Source organism: Diceros bicornis, chromosome 28 (genome assembly GCF_020826845.1).
Source record: "Diceros bicornis minor isolate mBicDic1 chromosome 28, mDicBic1.mat.cur, whole genome shotgun sequence".
NCBI lineage: Eukaryota > Metazoa > Chordata > Mammalia > Perissodactyla > Rhinocerotidae > Diceros > Diceros bicornis.
Window position 1 is genome coordinate 10011214 of NC_080767.1, and position 20932 is coordinate 10032145.

The window sequence follows — 20932 nt, forward strand, 5'->3', positions numbered from 1 at the left end:
CTTTAGTGCATACAATTTTAATACCACTGGATGAACAATTTGCAAGTTACAAAAAAAAGGAAATGTATTCAATTGTTCATTCATTCACTGATTCTCTCATCTAAACAACATTTGGTGAGCACCTACAACGTGGCAGAAACCAGAAAAGTTTAAGTGCCTACAGTGTACCACGGACACACGAACAGTCTCATTTTGTCTTCCCAGCAGTCTGCAGAAGAGGTCTTTATCCCCATTTGACAGGTGAGAAAATGAAAGCTCAGAAAGGTTAATATAACTTTTTAAAGTTAAGTGGTCAAGCTATGTGTCATATCTAAGTTATGTGAGTACAAGTACATGTACACATGTGGGCTTCTTTTCCTTCTGTCTACCACTCTGCACCAAGACCAAACAAAAACAAGAGCCCAACCCCACCTTGTTCAAAATATACATGTCACTGTTACAAGTCCTTTCAAACATGCACAGCAAAAAACTGGAAGGAGATACATGAAAATGTTATCAGTGGTTGGGGTATGCACCTTTTCTTCATTATGCTTTTCTGTACCATGAAAGTATATTGGTTTCAGAAATCAAAAAATGTGTCAGGAAATCTTTTAACATTTTTAGTCATTACAACTGCAAGTTGTGACCCACTCTGTCACACATGGAGTGGAGAATATTTTTAATTTAGCGTACTGGGGGACACTGGGGTAAACAGTCAAGGCTAGCTACTCTCAGCAGAGGCAACTGGGCCCGGGCTGAGGAGATTAATATTACCAGCAACCCTGTTAGGAAGTTCTATCTTATTGGGTCAGATCAGCAATTTTTTTAAATAAAATAAAGCACAGAACAGAAAATAGCAAGTGAAGTACATAGTAAGGACAGTTTTGCAAAATGTGTTTTAGCTACACAACAATCTGCTAATACGGTGCACCTTATTCACAGTGTAACAACCACACTGCCCTCCTTGCTGCTCCTTGAATATGCCTGGGACAGTCCCACATTAGGGACTTGGCACTGGCTAACGCTCCTGTGTGGAAGGCTCTTCCCCCAAGAAACTCAACTGACTAACTCCCTCATCCACTTCAAGGCTCACCTTCTCAGTGACACTTACAAACTACAAGTCCCCTATGCATTCCTGATCCTCCCTCCCCTAGCTCTTTTTCTTTTTTCCATACACAACAAAATTATTATTGAGCACTTAACCTGTATAAGGTGTTGTACCAGAAACTAAGATCTAAGAATAAGATAATGTGATACCTTTTTACCACTTTTTGTTCCACAAAATCATAGTAGAAGCATGCAAATAACACCTCCAATGAGTCAGACATAATACCTGTATTATTCCTCAGAAGTTGACAGGCAAGATAACAAAGGTGAAAAGCAGCAGATACAAGATTTGAGCCCAAATCTCTGACTTCTAAACTAAATATTCTTCTAAAAGTTTTCTCTTTAGTCGATATAGTTTCAAGTTATCAGTAAGGGAAAAATAATTCACATTACTTCTGGAAGATACTTGAAGACCAGAGTACAGACACAATTAAATAATAAACAAACTGGACAACTTCTGAAACAAATAAAGTAGAACATGCTTTATAATGTAGCACAGTTTTTATAGTTCTAAAGCAAAATTAGGGTGTCTGAAACTGTTCATTCAAAGATTAAACAAAGAACCAAGTATTCTGCAACACTGTGGTACTTTTGTTAATTGTAAGCAGATTACAAAACTTCCTATGAGAATTAGTATCCATTCTTATAGTCAAAACTGATGCTATCTAGAAAGCCTGAGGAATGAGTCAATTTGAGTAGCTGTTTTCTAAGAAATCATTTTGACTACAAAAGAAAAAAAATGAAGCTCTTTATTCTTAGCTCTTTCAGAATGTGAAGTCATTACAGAAGCGTGAGCTTATCACCAGCTAGCTGAGATTTTACTGCAATTGGCCCAGAACCATAGTAATAAAAGTCAAAGGAATGTCCAAATTTCTTCTCTCAGGATAACTCTAAATCACACCCTTGAAACTGTTCTTTACTCAAAGAGAGACTTCAATGCTGTCAGTAATTTTTTAAAAGTTGGCATTTCCCCCTACATTTTCCAAAACTTCAAATACAACAAAACAGCTAAACAGCAAGCATGTAAACATGAGAGTATCTTGTACAAAGGCCAAGAAATATTAACTCTGTTTAACATTTTTTTTTATAAACTTATTCATGATCTCTGCTCCATCACTAAGTCATATTTTCTACATATTTTAGAGTTGGCTCGATTTCTTAGAAAACTGCTTTAAATATTAAATATCAGTCTGCATGAGCTCATATAACTTCTAGCCATTTTAAAGTAGGCAGAAAGAGATGCACGTTAATTTATGGGTTTATCAAATTAGAAGATTAAGTTACTGGCAAGGGTATCCTTCTGATACCTGAGGCAAACAAAACATACGAACAGGCCATCTTTTTACAGGTAATTTTACTAACTAAAATGTAGGTATGTTCTTATTCAATAAAATTTCTTCTAAAGTATCATTTTTTTTTTAGATATAATTGTTTTATAATTTCTTTTTTGTTTTTAATTTTATTTATTTTTTCTCCCCAAAGCCCCAGTAGATAGTTGTATGTCATAGCTGCACATCCTTCTAGTTGCTGTATGTGGGACGCCGCCTCAGCATGGCCGGAGAGGCCGTGCGTCGCTGCGCGCCCGGGATCCGAACCGGAGCCGCCAGCAGCGGAGCGCGCGCACTTAACCGCTAAGCCACGGGGCCGGCCCTAAAGTATCATTTCTAAAGATGTAGCCCTCAAAAGGGATTTTACCACAGAGACAAATTGTAGGCCCTCAAATCCCAAAGCCACAGGCACATTCCATTAGAATGTCCATTAGACTCCCCAAACAGTCTATTCAATCCTACCCAACTTTCAGTTGAAAAACTAAGGCCTCAGGAAGGAAAGTGACTTGCCCTAAGTGACCTTGTGAACTAATGGAAGAATCAATACTAACACACAAACTCTTATTTTCTAATTTTAACTAATTCGCTATAAGGCAACCAAAAGCCAAATCTGCGCTCACTGATAAGATTACTGACATTTTCCAGGTTACTGCGGTCCTTTGGACGGGCAAGATATATGTTCCTCACAAGCTTTGAAACACTATTTGAGGCATTTTACTCATTCTTTACCTCGCCTCTGTCCTGGTTTCTGAGACAGACAGCAAGGGTGAAGCTCTAGACCAGCACTATCCAATGGCACTTGCTGCAACAACAGAAATGTTCCATAATCTGCGTTCAACACAGTAGCCACTGGCCACATGTGACTTCTGAGCTCTTGAAATGTGGCTACTGTGACTGAGGAATGGAATTTTATATTTTATTTAATTTTAATGAATTTAAATTTACAGCAGAACTCTAGACAACTATAACTTTAGTCATTATAACTACATGTGATCCCCTCATGGTTCTTATATCCATTCCCACCTACTGAACTGAGCAAAACACTAATGGTAGAATCCCATAGAAATAAAAAGAGCTCTAATTCCTTTTTCCCAAGGTCAAAAATTCTTCTGATTACTGAAGACCTTTTTCTAAAATCTCTTAAATCCGATTACCAAAGGTCCCACTACTAGACTGTGACAATCTTGAGAAAGAAATGAAAAAAGCACTGGCACTCTACTATTCACCCAACAGTTTTCTGTAGCTCAAACACTACTAGAGTGGTTTTCTGAGATGATTTCTTCTTTCTTTCTCATTGCTTTTCTCTATTATATTAGTAATGTTCATGTATACAAACTCAGATGACTAAAAATTAGATACATTAAAATAGAATGCTCGGGCTGGCCCTGTGGTGTAGCGGTTAAGTGTGCACGCTCCGCTGCTGGCTGCCCGGGTTCGGATCCCGGGCATGCACCGACACACCGCTTGTCAGGCCATGCTGTGGCAGCGTCCCACATAAAGTGGAGGAAGATGGGCACGGATGTTAGCTCAGGGCCAGTCTTCCTTACCAAAAAGAGGAGGACTGGCATGGATGTTAGCTCAGGGCCGCTCTTCCTCACACACACACACACACACACACACACACACACACACACAAATATATATATATATATATATATATATATAATGCTCAAGGTTCCACATACTGAGAAAATCACAGGGCTGGAAGAATCATAGAGATCTGTACCACAATATCACCAAGAGAATCAAAGCAGTTAGAATTCGATTTCAATCTTTACAAGGACAGAAGCAAGACCTGAAATCCCTGGCGTTATAGAAGGGACTTCTCCAAAGTGGAACTGCTTCCCTACCCTCCTGAATGGAGTCATTGGAATACTGGTAAGAATCCACTACAGACCATGACTTTTATTTTGGCTAAGGTAATAATGAGCTGTTCTAATGGAAACTGGCCAAAGGGTTTGCCAGCTTCGTCAGGGCCAATTCTGACATCTGGCCAAGTCAACAGGCCGGAGAGCAAGACTTCTTAAAAACAAAACCGAAACAGGTATGTGACTCACGTAAAAGATTTATTAAGTTATTGAAAGGCACAACCCTTTTTGCTCATTCCATTCAGGACTGAAAATCAACCTATTAATTTAAATCTTCAAGGCCCTACTCTCATCTTTCTTCGAGAAGACTTCTCTGAGTCTCTCGCTGAGAATTTGTTTCTTCCAAACATCTACAGCTGTACTCCTCATGCTTTAACGGGCACATATGAATCATCTGGGGACACTGTTCAAGTGCAGATTCCGATTCAGTAGGCCTGGGGTGAGGACGCTGGAAGCAGCTCCCAGGTGATGCAGATGCCTAGGCTCACAAGCACACTTCTGTGTAGCAAGATCTATAATGCACTTTTACAAAGAACATAAGGGCACCTGTCACTTTCGTTTTGAGATTCTCATTATTTACATACACATCTTCTCTCCCCCCAGCTGAATTATAAATTTCTTGGAAGCGTGATATACATCTCAATTATCTTTTTTTCCTCTTCCATAGCAGATAGCAAACAGGCATTCAAAAGACAGGAGGAAAGGAAAAAATAATACCAATGAAATAAAGTTCCTGCAGCCTAAGCCATAGGTAGTGCCTCTCTATGGACTCAAAAGTGGACTAAAGATCGATAAATGCTGTGAAAAGTCAAACTGTTCTTTTTTCTTTCTTTCTTTCTTTCTTTTTTTTTTGGTGAGGAAGATTGGCCCTGAGCTAACATCTGTGCCGATCTTCCTCTCTTATCTGTATGTGGGACACCTCCACGGCATGGCTTGATGAGCAGTGTGTAGGTCCGTGCCAGGGACCTGAACCCACAAACCCCGGGCCACCCAAGTGGAATGCATGAACTTAACCACTATGCCACCAGGCTGGTCCCAAGTCAAACTGTTTTTCATCATTTACTTGGTTAGATGAAACAGAGCACAGCAACAGTCAATATCAGAAAAGCAGTGACCAAAGCATGCTGTTCCTTACACTGGATAACAGGGTAAGGGGGCACAGACCTGCAACTTGTTGAAAAGCTAGCAGATTTTCTGAGGAAATACCCAATCAAATAATAAGCTTATTAATTAGGGGAGTTAGAGGAATACTCTTTTTGAAAAACAAGATATATTTACACAAAGAATCACTGAATCGTCGACTCTAATGAGCTTTCCTTATAGCCTAAAAAATTTAGTTAGGTGATTTATCCAAGGTTACAGTGTTAAGTATATGGAAGAAATGGAACCAGTACATGGATGTCCTGACATCTGGTCTAGCATTCTTTGCACTATGCTACCTCTTGGATGGATACTAAATAAACAGACAAAAGAATAACACTTTCCAGTGTTCTTAAACTGTATCTTCTGAGTACATCTATTCTGAATTACTGGAGGAAGCAAGAGTAAACAATTTTTTGAAAAGGGGACAAATAACATTAACACATACATAGATATACACACAAAGAAATATAAATGGCCAAAAAATATGAAAAAATATTCAAATTTGGTTGTAATCAGACATGTAAATTTAAATCAGATACTATTTTTGGTCTACTAAATTGGCACAGATCACAAAAACATCCATTGTTGACCAGAGTGTGAGGAAGTGGGCATACTCATACACTGTTGGTAGGAACACACATTGGTACAACTTTTCACTAGGGCGATTTGGTATAACGTATCAGAGATCCTAAATAATGGACATACCATATGATCCAAGAAATATAATTCTAGAAAAGTAACTGGAGGATACATTTGGAGATTTGCAGTGAACATCATTGTATGTGTATCTTTTGTACATGTTTTTAATAATTGTGAAAACCTGGAAATAACCAATAACCTAAATGTCTTAACAGAAGATGAAGTAAATTATAGTGCATCTAATGGCTGAGCTACTATAAAGCTATTAAAAATCATGATCTACAGTATACAAAAGGTTTTCAACAACTGTGGCAATTAGACATCTTCTCCAAGGCGTTTACAAATTTTAACCCATCAGAGATATTACTGAATTCAGACAGGGTAGTATATTCCAGTGCCTCTCAATCTGGCTGCATGGTAGAATCAACTAAGGAGATAAAGGGTTAAGAACTCTGTATAAAAGAATGCAAACAGGGGCGAGCCTGGTGGGCAAGCGGTTAAGCGCGAGTGCGGCTGCGGCTTCAGATCCCAGGCGGGCGCAGACTGATACACCACTTGGCAAGCCATGCTGTGGCGGCATCCCATGTAAAGTGGAGGAAGATGGGCACGGATGTTAGCCCAGGGCCAGTCTTCCTCAGCAAAAAGAGGAGGACTGGCAGATGTTAGCTCAGGGCCCATCTTCCTCACAAAAACAAAAAGAAGAATGCAAATGGCCTCTACACATAAAAAAGCTCAATCACACTCATATTAAAAGAGTATCAAATGAAAATGCACTGAGATACCATTTTTCACTTATCAGATTGACAAATACCCAACCATCTGACATCGTATCTTGTTAGCAAGCATACAGGGAAACTCAGCTACACTGTCGGTTACACTGTCGGTGAGAACTCAAAATGGCCAACTCCTGTGGAGAGGAATTTCGCACTATCTAGCAAAATCAACAAAGTTACAAATACATCTACCCTTTGCCTTTGCAACTTCAATTACAGGAATGTATCTCAAAGATACACTAGCAAAAATATGTATGCATAAGCTAATTTTGCAGAACTATTTGTTACAGCAAAAGAACACAAACAATAGTGGATGGGTACATCTGCCCAGTGGAGCAATAAGCAGTTTAAAAGAAATAAGGAATATTTCTATCCTGATCTTTAGGATATACTTTTAAGTTAAAAAAAAAAAAAAGGTAGAGAAAAGTATAAATAATAAGCTACAGTTTATCAAAGAGGAAGGAGAAACAAATATACACATACATAAATACAAGTAATTGCTCACATTTTCTTTTAATAAACGATTAAAAATTGAAAATATTAAAAAAAGTTTCTTACATTTGGAGGAAGATAAGAGAGTAGAAGAGACAGGGATAGAAGCTGGACTTATCCAAATATAGTCTGCTTCATAGATTGGCTTTGGAAGTAGTAAATTTTGCATAACTATAAACTAGAAGATGAATTTAAAAACTAAAAATTGAAAGCTAAATGAAACAAATGATCCTAACTATATATGGAGCTGGTGGTTAAGACCACATAAATTTAATTACAAATTTACAGGAAACACAGGAACAGAGAAACTCAAAACCACACCACCAGGATACAATCAGCGATATCCAGAACGTGGGAAATTCTACAAGACAGAAGACCCAGTTTCCTCAACAATAAATTACAAAAAAAAGAATGAAGAGATAGAGAGAGAACCTACAGATTTAAAGTTTTATATGAGACATATGAACCGATTGGGATGTATGGACCTTATACAGCTCCTGCTTTGAACATTCAATTTGTTTAAAGAAAACTTTTTTTCAAACAGGAAAATCTGAACATCGACTAGATTATTTGATGATATAAAGGAATTTCTGTTAATTTTTCTAGATGTGATAATGGTATTCTGATTTTTATTTTGTTCTTTAATTTTTATCTCTTAGAGAGACATACTAAAGAAAAAACAAATCACCTGGGAATTTTTTTAAACCAATGTTCAGATCCCACAGATATAACTAGTGTGGTATGCCCAGACATCATTTTACTAAAACTGCCCCAGTTGATTCTAATGAGCAACCAGGTTTTATAAACCACTGATCTGGAGCAAGTCCTATCAATAGGATAATAACTCACCTAGTTATGAATGGAACTACATCTTCAAAAGTATTATTCTTGAAGAGTGCAATCTGTATTTACTATTGGCATTAATGGCTAAAACTGACATCTCTGAATTCTACTGTACTTATTTTTAAGGTGCTTATAAAGATTGTAATTAAATAAATGTTTACTTAGCTCTCTGATTTACTTAAGCTTCCTAACCTAAGCAAACTTTTCTTGGCTTCCTATACAAATTGAACGAACCAGGAGCAACAATGGCAAAGCCTTAATGTCCAGGCACAAGGCAATTAGGGCCAGTAACAACTTATGACCTATAAACATAATCACCAAGAGATTCACAAGAAACATCTTCAGTAAAGCAGCTGGAATAGAATGTTACAAATCTCTGAACCACAGAAAAAGTTACTTAGGATTATATCAGACAATTTCATTCCAATTTAGTCTTATTTCTCCTATCTCACCCTTTCAAAGCCCTTGTATACAACCAGTGCAGGAAGAACAACTGCTAAGAAATAATTAATTTAAGGGGAAAATGATCACTTTCAATCCTGAATAAACCTATCTCAGAAAGATAAGCAGAAAAAGGCTAATTAATGAGCAACTGATTCTTTGATTAGAGTGATAAATGAACTTATCCCATGAGCTGCCAGGTAATGACTGTCACATGGCGAAATAAAGAGATGATGCCAGGATACATCTGGCCAGGTGATTTTCTCTGATTCAAGTGACTGTCCTTAAAAACACACACAACTGGGAAGCAATTTCCCAAGCCAGATATTATATACATGGGGCTTTACCAGAAAAACATTGCTGTCTCCAACATTCAAATCATCCACAAAATATGATAAACAGTTATGGGGGCACAGATTATATAAAGTTCAAAACTAAAGCCATAATCACACATCTAATGGATCAACCCAAACCATAAGAGAAACAATATATATAGCGAGGGATATGAAAGGTATCACGAGGATTAAGGCCTCATTGCATTTGCCAGGTGACGCAAATTTCTCTTCTGATTTATCCAAAATCAGTGCATCTAGACTACCTTACTTTGTCCAAGACAAGTTGCAAATTCAGCGGTTTAAAAATAATCTAAAGGCAATGGGAGTGTTTCTTAAAGCAAGCCTGAAATAAAAGAATTCGTCTCTAAGACCTTCACTTTAAATAAATACATATGAAAACCCAGGAAAAAAGTTATCACATTCAGCTTTTGTGTTTACCCATCCCAGAAAGGCTTTTTAGGCATAACGGGACATGTTCCAAAATGCTTTTGAGATCAGAGAAAAGAAAACTACCTACCAACAGAAGTTTAGGATTATATGTTTCAGCTATTATCCTAACGAACACCACTAAGTCTGAACAGATCTAGCTCTATAGGGCTGAGGTATAGTTTGCCTGAAAAAAATTACTGTAGTAAGAGAATATATGGCTTTTTAGAGCAGGCTGTTTAAGGAAAAAAATGATGACCTCAGCTAGGTGGGAACTTGGCTATTCAATGCTGTAGGTGGGAGAGAATAACTTGAAGTCTGAGAGGGGAAGCTGAAGGCAGGAGGAAGAAAGTACATCGGGGAAGATAAAGGATGTATTTTTAGACAGGTAGGATACTAAGTAAGCAGGTTCCATCACTAAGACAGAATTATCAGTTAGATAAGTAACTCAAATTGTGATTAGACAGACGTTTTATAAATATTTGCTAACTAGTATATGATTATTAAAACTACTTTGATAAACACTGTGTTCAAATTGAAACTAGCTTGACTTGTAATTCTGGTTTATTAAACCTTTTCTTGGGCTTTATTTTCCAGCCCATTAATCTTTACAGGTATTCTCTAAAAGGTCTGCTATGTTTCTACTCCTCTATATTTACTGAGAGAGATAAATATACAAAACATTAAATTTTAGAATTATTAGAAAAAAATTCCTTTTTTTATTCTTAACAAGATTTGTAGGCTTTCTATAAAAAAAAAGCATGCGTTATTTCAAAAGAAATTCTTTCTCCTTCTGAAACTTAGGTCTACAACCAAACATACCATTCCAGGAAAGTGCATCTGATGCAGTCTTCCTATTTAGTATTTCAACTTTTCTTTCCAATGTCTTAAGACTTTTGGCCTTTGTATTTTTTGGTAACCTAAAAGTAATTTCTGGCGGACAACTCACAACTTAGGCTATTTTATGGGTAAGGAAAAGATGAGTATCTAGTATCATCCTTAAAGAGAGTGGTCTTTAACAACAAAGAGCATTATTCCAGTACTTCTTAGAAAGGAAAGAGAACTACAGCATGTAATGAAATCACCAAGAAACAGCTCTATACAAAATATTTTCCTCTACACAGAAGTCACTGATTGCTGTAGAGGTGGCAATAAGACAGTTTAACATTTAATATTACCATGTTTATATACAACTTTTAGTTCTCAAAAGTACTTCGACATCCCCTTTAGTTTTTTCTGGTGCTTTTCCTCTGAAAAAGTCCAAGTACTGTATATGGTTTTTGAATATGACTTGCAAATCACAAAGAGAGAGGAGAGAAGGGAAAAGGGAGAGGAAGAAAGAAAAACTATTTCAAACACAAATATTAAAAATTTAACGTGACACGGTGGAATAAACACTGCAAGTCAAGAGACCTGCCTCAAGTCCCAGGTCTGCCAGTAACCAGCTGTATGACTTCCTGTGAGTTACTTAAGTTTAAGTTGTAAAGAAAGTGATTTTGAGTTAATGTTCATCTTAAATTGGCTTTTAAAAAATCTATTACAATTAAAGTATTTTCAAATATTGTATTACAATAACAGCTCAATTAAAGGTTGGTCATTTTGCCATACGGAGTTAGTCCTTCACTTTTGTCTCAATTTGATCTGCAGCCTGGATTGCTTAGGTTGCAAACTCAAGATGTACTTGGGAGGAAGAGGGACTGAGGAAAGATTCCTTTACAAGATAGGACAGAGCCGAGCAGGTGAGGAGTTAAGGAATGGGCGCATATGTATGCAGAAAACCTGCTTATTCTCAAATTAGGAGCACTGAAAAACAATTCTGCCTAAATTTCGAGGGTCAGGGGGTCATAATAACATTTGAAGGAGGCCTTGAGCTGAGGCTTTCAGGTAATCACCGCCTCCACCCTTCAAACCTTTATTCCCCCAGTGGACACCAAACCAGTCTCCAGTTCCGGGTTCCCAACCAATCGCATCAAGCCACAACACAGGGCTCTGGCAGCCCGGGCACCGTTTCAGGGCTCTGGAGTGCTTCACACGACCCCAGCACCTGTCGGCCTCACACGCTTCTCAAAAGGAGGAGGCGGGAGGTAACAAGTCTATGCCCCGTCTTTTTCGATTCAGGCCACCCCCAGGTCCATGAGCCCTCGAGACTGAAGCCACCTCCGTACTCCGGGGGAAGGGGAAGCTCCTCGCCGAGACCCTCCCACGCAGCCTTCCCCCAGGGCTAGTTCTCCCGTTTGCAGGTCCCAACCTCCGACCGTGGGGCCTCGGGCCTGGGAAGCGCACAGACGGAGGCCGGGAGTGAAGGCAGCGGGAGAGGGTGCACTCCTCGCCACTGGAGGAAAAGATAAGAAAGCAGGGGTAGGATCAGCTGTGTTCCACCTCGGCGAGGGCGGGAGGCCGTCCGTGCGTGTGTCGAAGGGTCTGTCATTCCTTCACTCACTTACCAGGAGCAGCAGGGAACATCTGAGGTCGGGTAAGGATAGGAAGACGGCAGGATGCATGGTAACGCTGGGGTCCGCGGCAGGGACAGGCGTTGGCGGCTGGGGCTGGGCTGGGTTGGGTTAGGAAAGGGCTGGGCTCCGGGAGCCGGCGGCAGCGGAGGATCCTCCCAGCAGCAGCACCTCGTCCTCTCGACCCGGAGCTCCAGCGGCGAACACCCAGGACAACTTCCAGAGAGGCCTCGCAACCCTCACTTCCGGGTCCTGCCCACCTCGGAGCACAGCGGGAAATGTAGTCCTGCACCACTTTCGCCGAGCACATCATCGGGCATCCAGAACTCCTTTCCCATCAGGCTCTCGGCCTAGGTCCACCGAGTCCTCTGCGCGCGGGGCCCTGCGGGATCGAAAGGGCGGAGGGCGGCTGTACCTCAGTGTTTCAGAGGAGGGGAACTACAATTCCCAGAAGGCTGTGCGGTAGAGAGCCGCGGGCGGCCTTTGGAGGGGCTCCACTGGTTTCGGCTCTGTTGGGTTTGTCCCAGCCGGATGTAGTGTCCTGGCCTGCCGGGAGGGGCGGCCCAGTGGGGGTCGTGCCTCCTGGAGCCGCCCCCGGGACGTGAGTCCTGGAGGAGGCGAGGGTGAGTAGGAGGGGGCCTGGCTGGGGTGGCTCTGATCTATCTGCACTGCCTTGGCGCCAGCCTCAGACTCACGGCCCTCCTGGCCTGGGCTGTGGCCTGACCTCCATCAGTGGCCTTCTCGCCTGCTGCCTCTTCTTTCTGCGCTAGTTTCTGCATTATAAAGTTGGAGCCGCCTCTCAGGGCCTCAGTCGAATGAGTCAATGACTTATCCCTAATTGTCTCTGTGGGCTCGTTGTAAGGAGTAGATGTGGGAGACGATGGGAAAGCACGTTGTAAACTGAAAAGCTCAGTGCGAGAGTGGTTGTACTGATGCATGGATGGCTCCTATAGGATAATTCCGAAATTCGTTAGCCAAGAGTTGAAGATCTTAACCTGGCCCGAGTTAACTCTCCAGCCTCATCTACAAACACTCAGCCAAATCCACGTGCCCCAAATGGTAGCCACACAATCACTGCTAAGTACGCGGGAGGCATTCCGCTTTTTTGTGGTTCTCCCTACTCCTTGCCTTTGCTCCAGCTTTCCTGCTGCCTGGAATGGCCTTAACTCCTCTCTATCTGGAATGTCATCTCAAACGTCACCATCTCTGAGAACTTACCAAACAACTAACCCTTTTATCCTAATCGGAATTACTCTTCCTTTGCTTGTAACTATAGCACCACTAGTTTGTACAGTTATAATTATTAGAGCATTTATTACACTGGCTTGTTTTATAATTAATGTTGATGATACCTGTGCGTTTTATCGCACTTTATAATTAACAAAGTGGTTTTGATTTTTGTCTATAAAAATTATTTACAAATAATATTAGCGCTAAAAAAAATTACATTTGAGCTAAAAAAAGGCCCTAGAGAATCACTTTCCCTGGGTGACAAAATCAGATAGTGGCAGAGCCAAGACTTTTAGTTAGGTCTCCTGTCTCCTACTCCAATGTCCGTATCTCTATACCACCCATCTACCTCGCTGACAAAAGAGACAGAAACGGAGAATTAAAAAAGAGCAGAGACTCAAGAGTGTGAACTAGTTACTCCAAGAAATTAAACTTTGATTCTGCTCACCATCTGGACTTGGCACTCAGTCTATGACTTTTCATTCAACAAACATTTACTGAACACCAACTATGTACCTGTTACTAAGAATTATGCTAAGAATGCTAAAAATTATGAGATGAAGTATATATAAATATATGTAACTGAGATATAATTTTGAGAGTGTTTTTCAAAGGGTATGAAGAGTTTTTTTGTGATTCTGATGTGCCTAAAACTCTGATCACAGAATCTAAAATGACAAGTATTAGAGTTCAGAACAATGCCTAGCACATAATTGGTACTCAGCTTGTTGAATGAATCAACATAGTTGACCTTTTTCATTTTTCACATTTTACAGAAAATCAGAGAGCTGAGGTAGCCTAAGGACATGCTGCTTATTATTAACAGAACCTGGCCTAGAGCCCAAGTGCAATTATTCCTCTACTGTGTTTCCACTTCCACCCCAGTTTTGTAGCTTCTTTTGTCACTTTAATATAATCCTGCATATGACGGTGGTTTTTCTGACGTGACAGACATGCTCAGACATGACAGAAGTGCCTCACAATGCCCATATTTTCTGCCAGCATGTTAACTCAAATTGTCAGCAAAATAAAGACATGAAGAGTTGACCTTTACCAAAATTAAGAAAATACTTTCACTCTAAGGCAGAACTTGAACCAATAATCCTTGTCAATGACAACAAAAGTATTAGCTCATCAGTAGTGATAAATTTATCTTACAAAACTCCCAGATCCTTGGGAGTCATCGAGATCAGAGTGACACTTTTTGGTGAAATTGGAAGAGGGCTTGCCTAACCATTTGGCAGCTCTTAACTGTAGCTGATTAACAGCTGCTCCCTCCAGATAGGTATGTATGCTGCAATTTGCAGTGATTCCCGTGACTCCCTGTGTTTGTTACACTTGTTACCTCCCTGGTCCTGATAGGCATTCAATTTTGGAACTTGGATGCAGCATGTTAGGTTTAGGAAGGAAATTTGAGGTCATTCATACAACTACCCCTCTTTCCTTCCCATCAGATGGTTGAATTCTTCCTGCTACACTTCTGACATAATCCAGCCTCTGCTTAAACACTCTTATAATAGGGAACTCACTATTTCCCTATGCAGGTAATGCATTTCTAGAAGGTTCTAGCAAACCATATCAGAGTACCAGTCAGAACAAAATTTTTCTTAATGAAATATGGCTCATCCTACTGATGTGGGTTTTCTCAGTAAGATCCTAAGGTCAAGAGCTCAAGCTAGGTGTATTTTCCTGGTGACTGTAAGGAGAAAACAAATAAAAACTCCTCCTTTTGTGGGCATGAGAGGAAGAAGTAGGTATCTTTTAATTTAGTGCTTAAATCTAGTTAATTATGACCTGACAATTAAGTTCAAATCATACTCATTTTGTGACTTGGTCATTACTTTTATTCCTAGTTCTAATGTTTAGTATTATGTAGGATCAAATTACCTGTATCAGAAATCACTGTGGCTTTTTTTTTTTTTTTTTTTTGTGAGGAGATCAGCCCTGTGCTAACATCTGCCAATCCTCCTCTTTTTTTTGCTGAGGAAGACTGGCCCTGGGCTAACATCCATGCCCATCTTCCTCCACTTCATGGGACGCGGCCACAGCATGGCTTGCCAAGCAGTGCGTTGGTGCACGCCTGGGATCCGAACCGGCGAACCCCGGGCCGCCGCAGCGGAGTGTGTGCACCTAACCGCTTGCGCCACCAGGCCAGCCCTCACTGTGGCTTTTGAGCCCTGTGCCAAATATTAAATACTGAGCTCTCTTTTTTCCTCAGATAGCCCCTGAGAAGGGTCTTAGAAGCACCTAACCCTCTTATTTTACAGATAAGCTGCTTATACAAGGGGTCACCAAGTTTGCCATATTATGGCAATTCTAGAACTAGGACTGTAGATTTTTTTAATCCTAGTCAAATATTTCTAGTAGACCATATTTATAATATACCCACGTAGAGCTGATGAGGCAGGTTTTAGAAATGTTTCCTGGGCCGGCCCCGTGGCTTAGCGATTGGGTGCGCGCGCTCCGCTACTGGTGGCCCAGGTTCGGATCCTGGGCATGCACCTACATGCCACTTCTCCAGCCATGCTGAGGCCGCATCCCACATACAGCAACTAGAAGGATGTGCAACTATGACATACAACTATCTACTGGGGCTTTCGGGGGGGGGTGGGGAGGAGGATTGGCAATAGATGTTAGTTCAGAGCGGGTCTTCCTCAGCAAAAAGAGGAGGATTAGCACAGATGTTAGCTCAGGGCTGATCTTCCTCACAAAAAAGAAGAAATGTTTCCTGCATCTGCTCACGGTTTAAATCACTGTTTCAGGTTGCTCCAGTTGTTGAGAAGACTATGAACAGGTCAGAGAACTTGCTCGTTACTGGTTCCTCGTTAGCGTCCCAAGTTCACGCTGCCGCTATTAATGGAGATAAGGGTGCTCTTCACAGGCTCATCATAGGTAAGCAGTCCCCTTCATTACAGAAACTTTAAAGATAACTCTTTGTCCTAAGGAAGTTTGTTAATCTTAGTTTTAATTTGCAATATACTTAGACATTTTAATGGAAATATATTCTTATTTACGTTTTGTTCCAAGACTTGCACAAAAAAGAAATTAAGTCCTGAAACTTAAAAATATGGATTAGGATCAGGTGAAAAGTATCTGAGAAATGTCTGTGTATTTGGCATTGAATCTGGTTGTATACTCTAAAGTGCTAAGAGAATTACTTCATCTTTGTAATAACAGAGATCTAGAATGAGATAGTAGATAATGATCTTTAACATTTAATATATACCCAAATTACTAAAGTTTACAAATAATTTAAATTAAATTAATGCAGTGTTCTCCCTATCATTGATTCAATTGTTTGAAAGTGATTTAATGTTCTCCCTATCACTTATATATGGAGAAAGAGGTCTGATATAGAAGTTCTAGAAGGAGAGAATAAAGTGAATAGAGGAGAGGCAGTATTCAAGGACAAAATGGGTAAGAATTTTCCAGAATTGTAAAAACCACAAAGCCACATATTTGCAAGTCATTAATCCTTAAGAGAATAAATAAAATAAAAATTCACATTATTTATAATATTTATATATACTAGTATCTAGTGACATCATGATTGATGACTTGGGCTGCAAAATAAAGTCCACCCTACTTGAACTTCAATAATTGTTCTTTCAGAATTTATTTTCACCCTACATTTCCAGTTTCTCTGGGAACTTCTGCCCATGCACCCTAACTTCTGGCTAGGCTTTCTATTCCCCTATATGCCAAGAATTTTGTCTTACTTTTCTCTATATATCTCTTCCCTCTCCTCTTTTCTATCTTCTACTGCTTACCCCTTCTCTACTAAACAAACTCCTACTCGTGTCCAAAGACAAAATTCTTTTGCCACACACTCTTTGAAGATTTCCCTTGTCTAGCAGAGACATTATTACTTAACACCTCAGCTTCACCTCAGCTACCTGCATTCAGTTACTCCCTGGAACTTGACATCTTCCAGCACCTCTGATTGACATCTTCCAGCACCTCTGAAGCACTCATTCGAATATTCCACCATTCAACTAAAACTCTTTTACTTGCAGCTCACCTACTAATGAGAACAGTAGTTTTTCAACCTCACTGAGACCTCCAACCCATTCTCTTCTCCAGTTTTGACCATCAGTCTCCTTCTGTCTTTACTTTCCTCCCTATTCAGTTCTGATTCCATGGTCTATTATTAAAATCTTTCTCTTGGAAAAATCCCCTTTTCTCCTCACCTATTGTACCTGGCTGTCGCAATCCAACTCTGGATGAACCTGATCCATCTACCTCTGCCAAGCCCTGAACAATTTCACCTGGCTGGAAGATTGGTAACACCCTAATTCATGATTACCCACTTCAAATAGGCACTCAGCACTTTCTGCTCATCATACCACATTTCTCCATATGAGTGTTTCATACCGTCTCACTCTACCGAAACCTCTGACTGCCCATTCTCCCTCCCTCCTTTCTCAGCTAACGCTTTAGCTTCCTACAGAAAATGAAGACGTTAAACAGGAACTAGCTCATTTTTCAGCATGACATCTACAGATCACCCAACATCTGCACCCACCTTCTTCTCTCTTCCTGCTAAACCAGAGCAAATATCCCTTTCTGTCAGAGGTCAGTTCTTCCACACATGCTCTGTGTCTGTCCCTTTTTAAATTCTTAGGGACCTTGCTCCATTTTTTTTTACCTCTGATTACTACATCTTCAGTCTTTTCTTCTATTCTGTATTCTTCCCATTAACAGTTAAACATGCTCTATTATCTCCATTATTTAAAAATCCCTTCCCTTTTCCTTCATCCCCATCTAGGTATTGCCCTGTCTCTTAACTTTCCTTCATAACTGTGTCAGTGCACAGGCTAAACTGCTGTAACAGTGACTTCAGTAAGATAGAAGTGTATTTCATTCTCACAATAGTACAAAGGGAAGCGGGCAGTCTAGGGTGGATAGACATCTCTGCTTCACAAAATCCTCCAGGGATGCAGCGAGGGCTTGGCTTTGCCCTTCTCAGCATGTGGCCTCCATCTCTGCGTCAAAGGCAGGTACTTTCATTGCAGTCATAGCCCAGCCAGCAGGAAGGGAGAAAGAGAGAGTGCAGGAAAGCAATTCGTCATTCAGGAGGTGAGCTGGACCTAGTCACAGAGCCATACCTAGGACAAAAGAGGCTAAAAAAAAGGTCTCTCCTTGGATGGTGTCATGACCAGCTAAAACTCAGGCTGCTCGGTTCCTAAAGAGAAGAATGAAGAGTGGATATGGGGGCAGTTATCGCTCTCTGTCACCAAAACCAAGCTTCTGGAGCCATCTGCACCCATTTCCCCACTTCTTTACCTCAATCTATGTTTTATTAAAAGAAAACAAAACATACTATCTTATTTTGAAATGTACGTATAGAGAAGTACATACAACTTGTATGTGCAGTTTAACAAGTAAATCTAAAGCAAACATCCATGTAACCATCGCTAGGTCAAGGAACAGAACATTGTTCCCGCAGGAGCCCCTAATGCATCCTTCCCTCCCCCTTGGAGTAATTTGCTGTCTTGACTTTTATGGTAATACTTATATAGTATTTTTACCACCTAGATGTATATCTTAAACACTATAGATTAGTTTTGCCTTTTTTGGACTTTTTCAGCTAAATGTTCCATGTTTACTTCTACTGAAAATTGTGTATTCAGTTATGTCATTTTCCTGCTCAAAACTCTGTAATTGCTTCCCATTGTGCTTGGAATAAAATATAAAAGTGTACCTGTACCTCTTTCCCTCTCCAACCTCACCTTTCATCACTCTCTTACTAGAAAAACTTGCTTTCTTTCAGGTTCTCAAACCTGCCAAGCCCTTTTGCATCTCAGGGCTTCTGTCTGAAATACTACTCTCCCCATTCTCTGTCTGACTGACTCTTAATCATCCTTCAGATCTCAGCATTAAGGTCGCTTCTTCAAAGAGGCCTGCTCTAACCATCCAATCTCAGTGAAATTTATTCTTTGTGTTCTCTCTGGGAATTCTGCAGTTTTCCTTTGTAGAACTTGTCTCGGATTGTAACTGTATGTTTATACGTATGACTTTTAATGTCTCTCTCCTCTATAAGCTAGTAGCCTCTATGAGTGTAGACTAGGTCTGTTTAATTCATCACTATATCCACAAAATCCAGCATAGTACTGGCACATGGTAGGCACATGAGCAATATTTGTTGAAGGAATGAGTAAACATTATAATCATTCTTTTAAATATCTTTCCTCCCAAGAAGTCCATAATCATTTTCAGGGCCGGGATTAAATGTGAATTGAGTTTAATTGAATTGGGAGGCAAGTTAGGACTAAATTCCATTGGAAAAATTCTTTTTAAAGTCAGAATACCTCAAGAAAACGTACCTTATAAATGAATTCTTTATTATTTTACTGAAAAATGTAACCTTCAAAGGAAACAAAACATGCAGTATATTGTAAATTAAAAACGCTTATACAGGCTCAGTCATACAAATTAACTAATGTGTTACATAATAAAACTTGAAATATTCCTATAATTTTATATCCCCAAAGAAAAAAATCCTTAAAAGCAAAAAAGCAACCATGATGTGAAACCAGTATAGAGCTGATCAATTTATTTATAAATTGGTTCCTTATGTTTTCTATCATCTTGTTTAAGGAACCCCTTACTCATTACTGACTGAGCTGTAACACTGCTCATCTTTTAAGAATTCTGCCATTTTTGTCTTCTGCACAAAGACAATAATACCTTTGTTCTGTAGTATTTTCCAACATTTGTATATTCCTACTAAAATAATACTGTTTCATCTTAAATTTCAATGTATCTTGTACATTCTTTTGTATAGCATATGTGTGATGATCTCTAAATATACGCTACTTCTCTTTTCTAAACTAGTAACATAGTACTACAGATGAATTATTTTTTTTCTTCAATCTTTGCCCACCAACTGCTCAGTGAATTCATTCATTTTAGCATTTTCTGTTTTCCTTTCTCTGTTTCCATGGAGAAGTATGTCAGTGATGTGTTTGACTCCATGGAAACAGAAGAGCATCTCTTTCTACATACACAGCTAATTAAATCGAACACTTTCTGTGCTACCCATTGTCCTAGAGGAGGAGTGAAGAGGCTTTCCCTGAATGAGACATCATCTTAGCAGCAATTCTTAGTGTTTAACCTAATACAATGGATTAATGTTTTAACATAACTCATTACATCCTAGATTCGGATGTATTAGGGCTCAGTCCTGGGCCCTAAAAACGTAAACATATATAGTAAAATCATTATATGCTATGGTTACCATTTATAGATATGTAGCTTTTTCTGTTAACATCCAAGTCAAATTATTTGATTGAATACCAGAGGCATAGTTGATAGAGTTTAGTAGATTCATTTTAATACTGTACAATGTAGTGTAGTACAAAGGATGTGGATTTTAGAATCAGATAAACCTGAATTTTGAGTTCTGGCTTTGTCATTTATTGGCTGTATTACCTTGGCCAAGCCGCTTAATCTTTTTGAGCCTCGGTTTCCTCATCTGTAAACTATAGATTATAATACTCAGCTTGTGTGAGAGTTAAATGAGACAATGGCTGTAAAACACATAACATCGCACTTGACACATAGTAGACAATAAATAGAACCTTATTACTGTTATTGTTATATCAGGTTGGACTTACAGTAAGGTAATCCAGTCTCACATAGTTTCAGAAATGTCTCAAAATGAAAAAGCACTAAATGCTACAAAGAAGGATACTGTTTTCTTTGTGAAAACCAAACAAAATAATTTGTAAATATTCACAGTGTGTAGCGATTGATGTTGTCATTTCTGCTAACAGTGTTTGGGGTTGTTTGCAGTGGTAAAGTGACCATTCTGATCCTATTACACTTTTGTTGCCCTGTTCATGTTCTGAGCCAGTATAAATCTCTCTGAATCAT

At 39.6% G+C, this 20932-nt stretch overlaps 2 protein-coding genes across 4 annotated transcripts in view; one reads left to right on the forward strand and one right to left on the reverse strand.

The window, feature by feature from the left end:
* ERP44 (endoplasmic reticulum protein 44) overlaps nt 1-11981 on the reverse strand; it is an 85306-nt gene extending 73325 nt beyond the window's left edge. The window contains exon 1 of the mRNA XM_058523655.1: nt 11819-11981. Coding sequence (XP_058379638.1) covers nt 11819-11875 — 57 coding nt within the window. The 5' untranslated portion in view covers nt 11876-11981. The remainder of the gene's footprint in view (nt 1-11818) is intronic.
* A 141-nt stretch (nt 11982-12122) lies between these two features.
* The window catches only part of INVS (inversin), a 141226-nt gene continuing 132416 nt past the window's right edge, over nt 12123-20932 (forward strand). For all 3 annotated transcript variants that reach the window (XM_058523651.1, XM_058523649.1, XM_058523652.1), the window contains exons 1-2: nt 12123-12447; nt 15817-15946. In XM_058523651.1, coding sequence (XP_058379634.1) covers nt 15841-15946 — 106 coding nt within the window. In that variant the 5' untranslated portion in view covers nt 12123-12447; nt 15817-15840. The remainder of the gene's footprint in view (nt 12448-15816; nt 15947-20932) is intronic.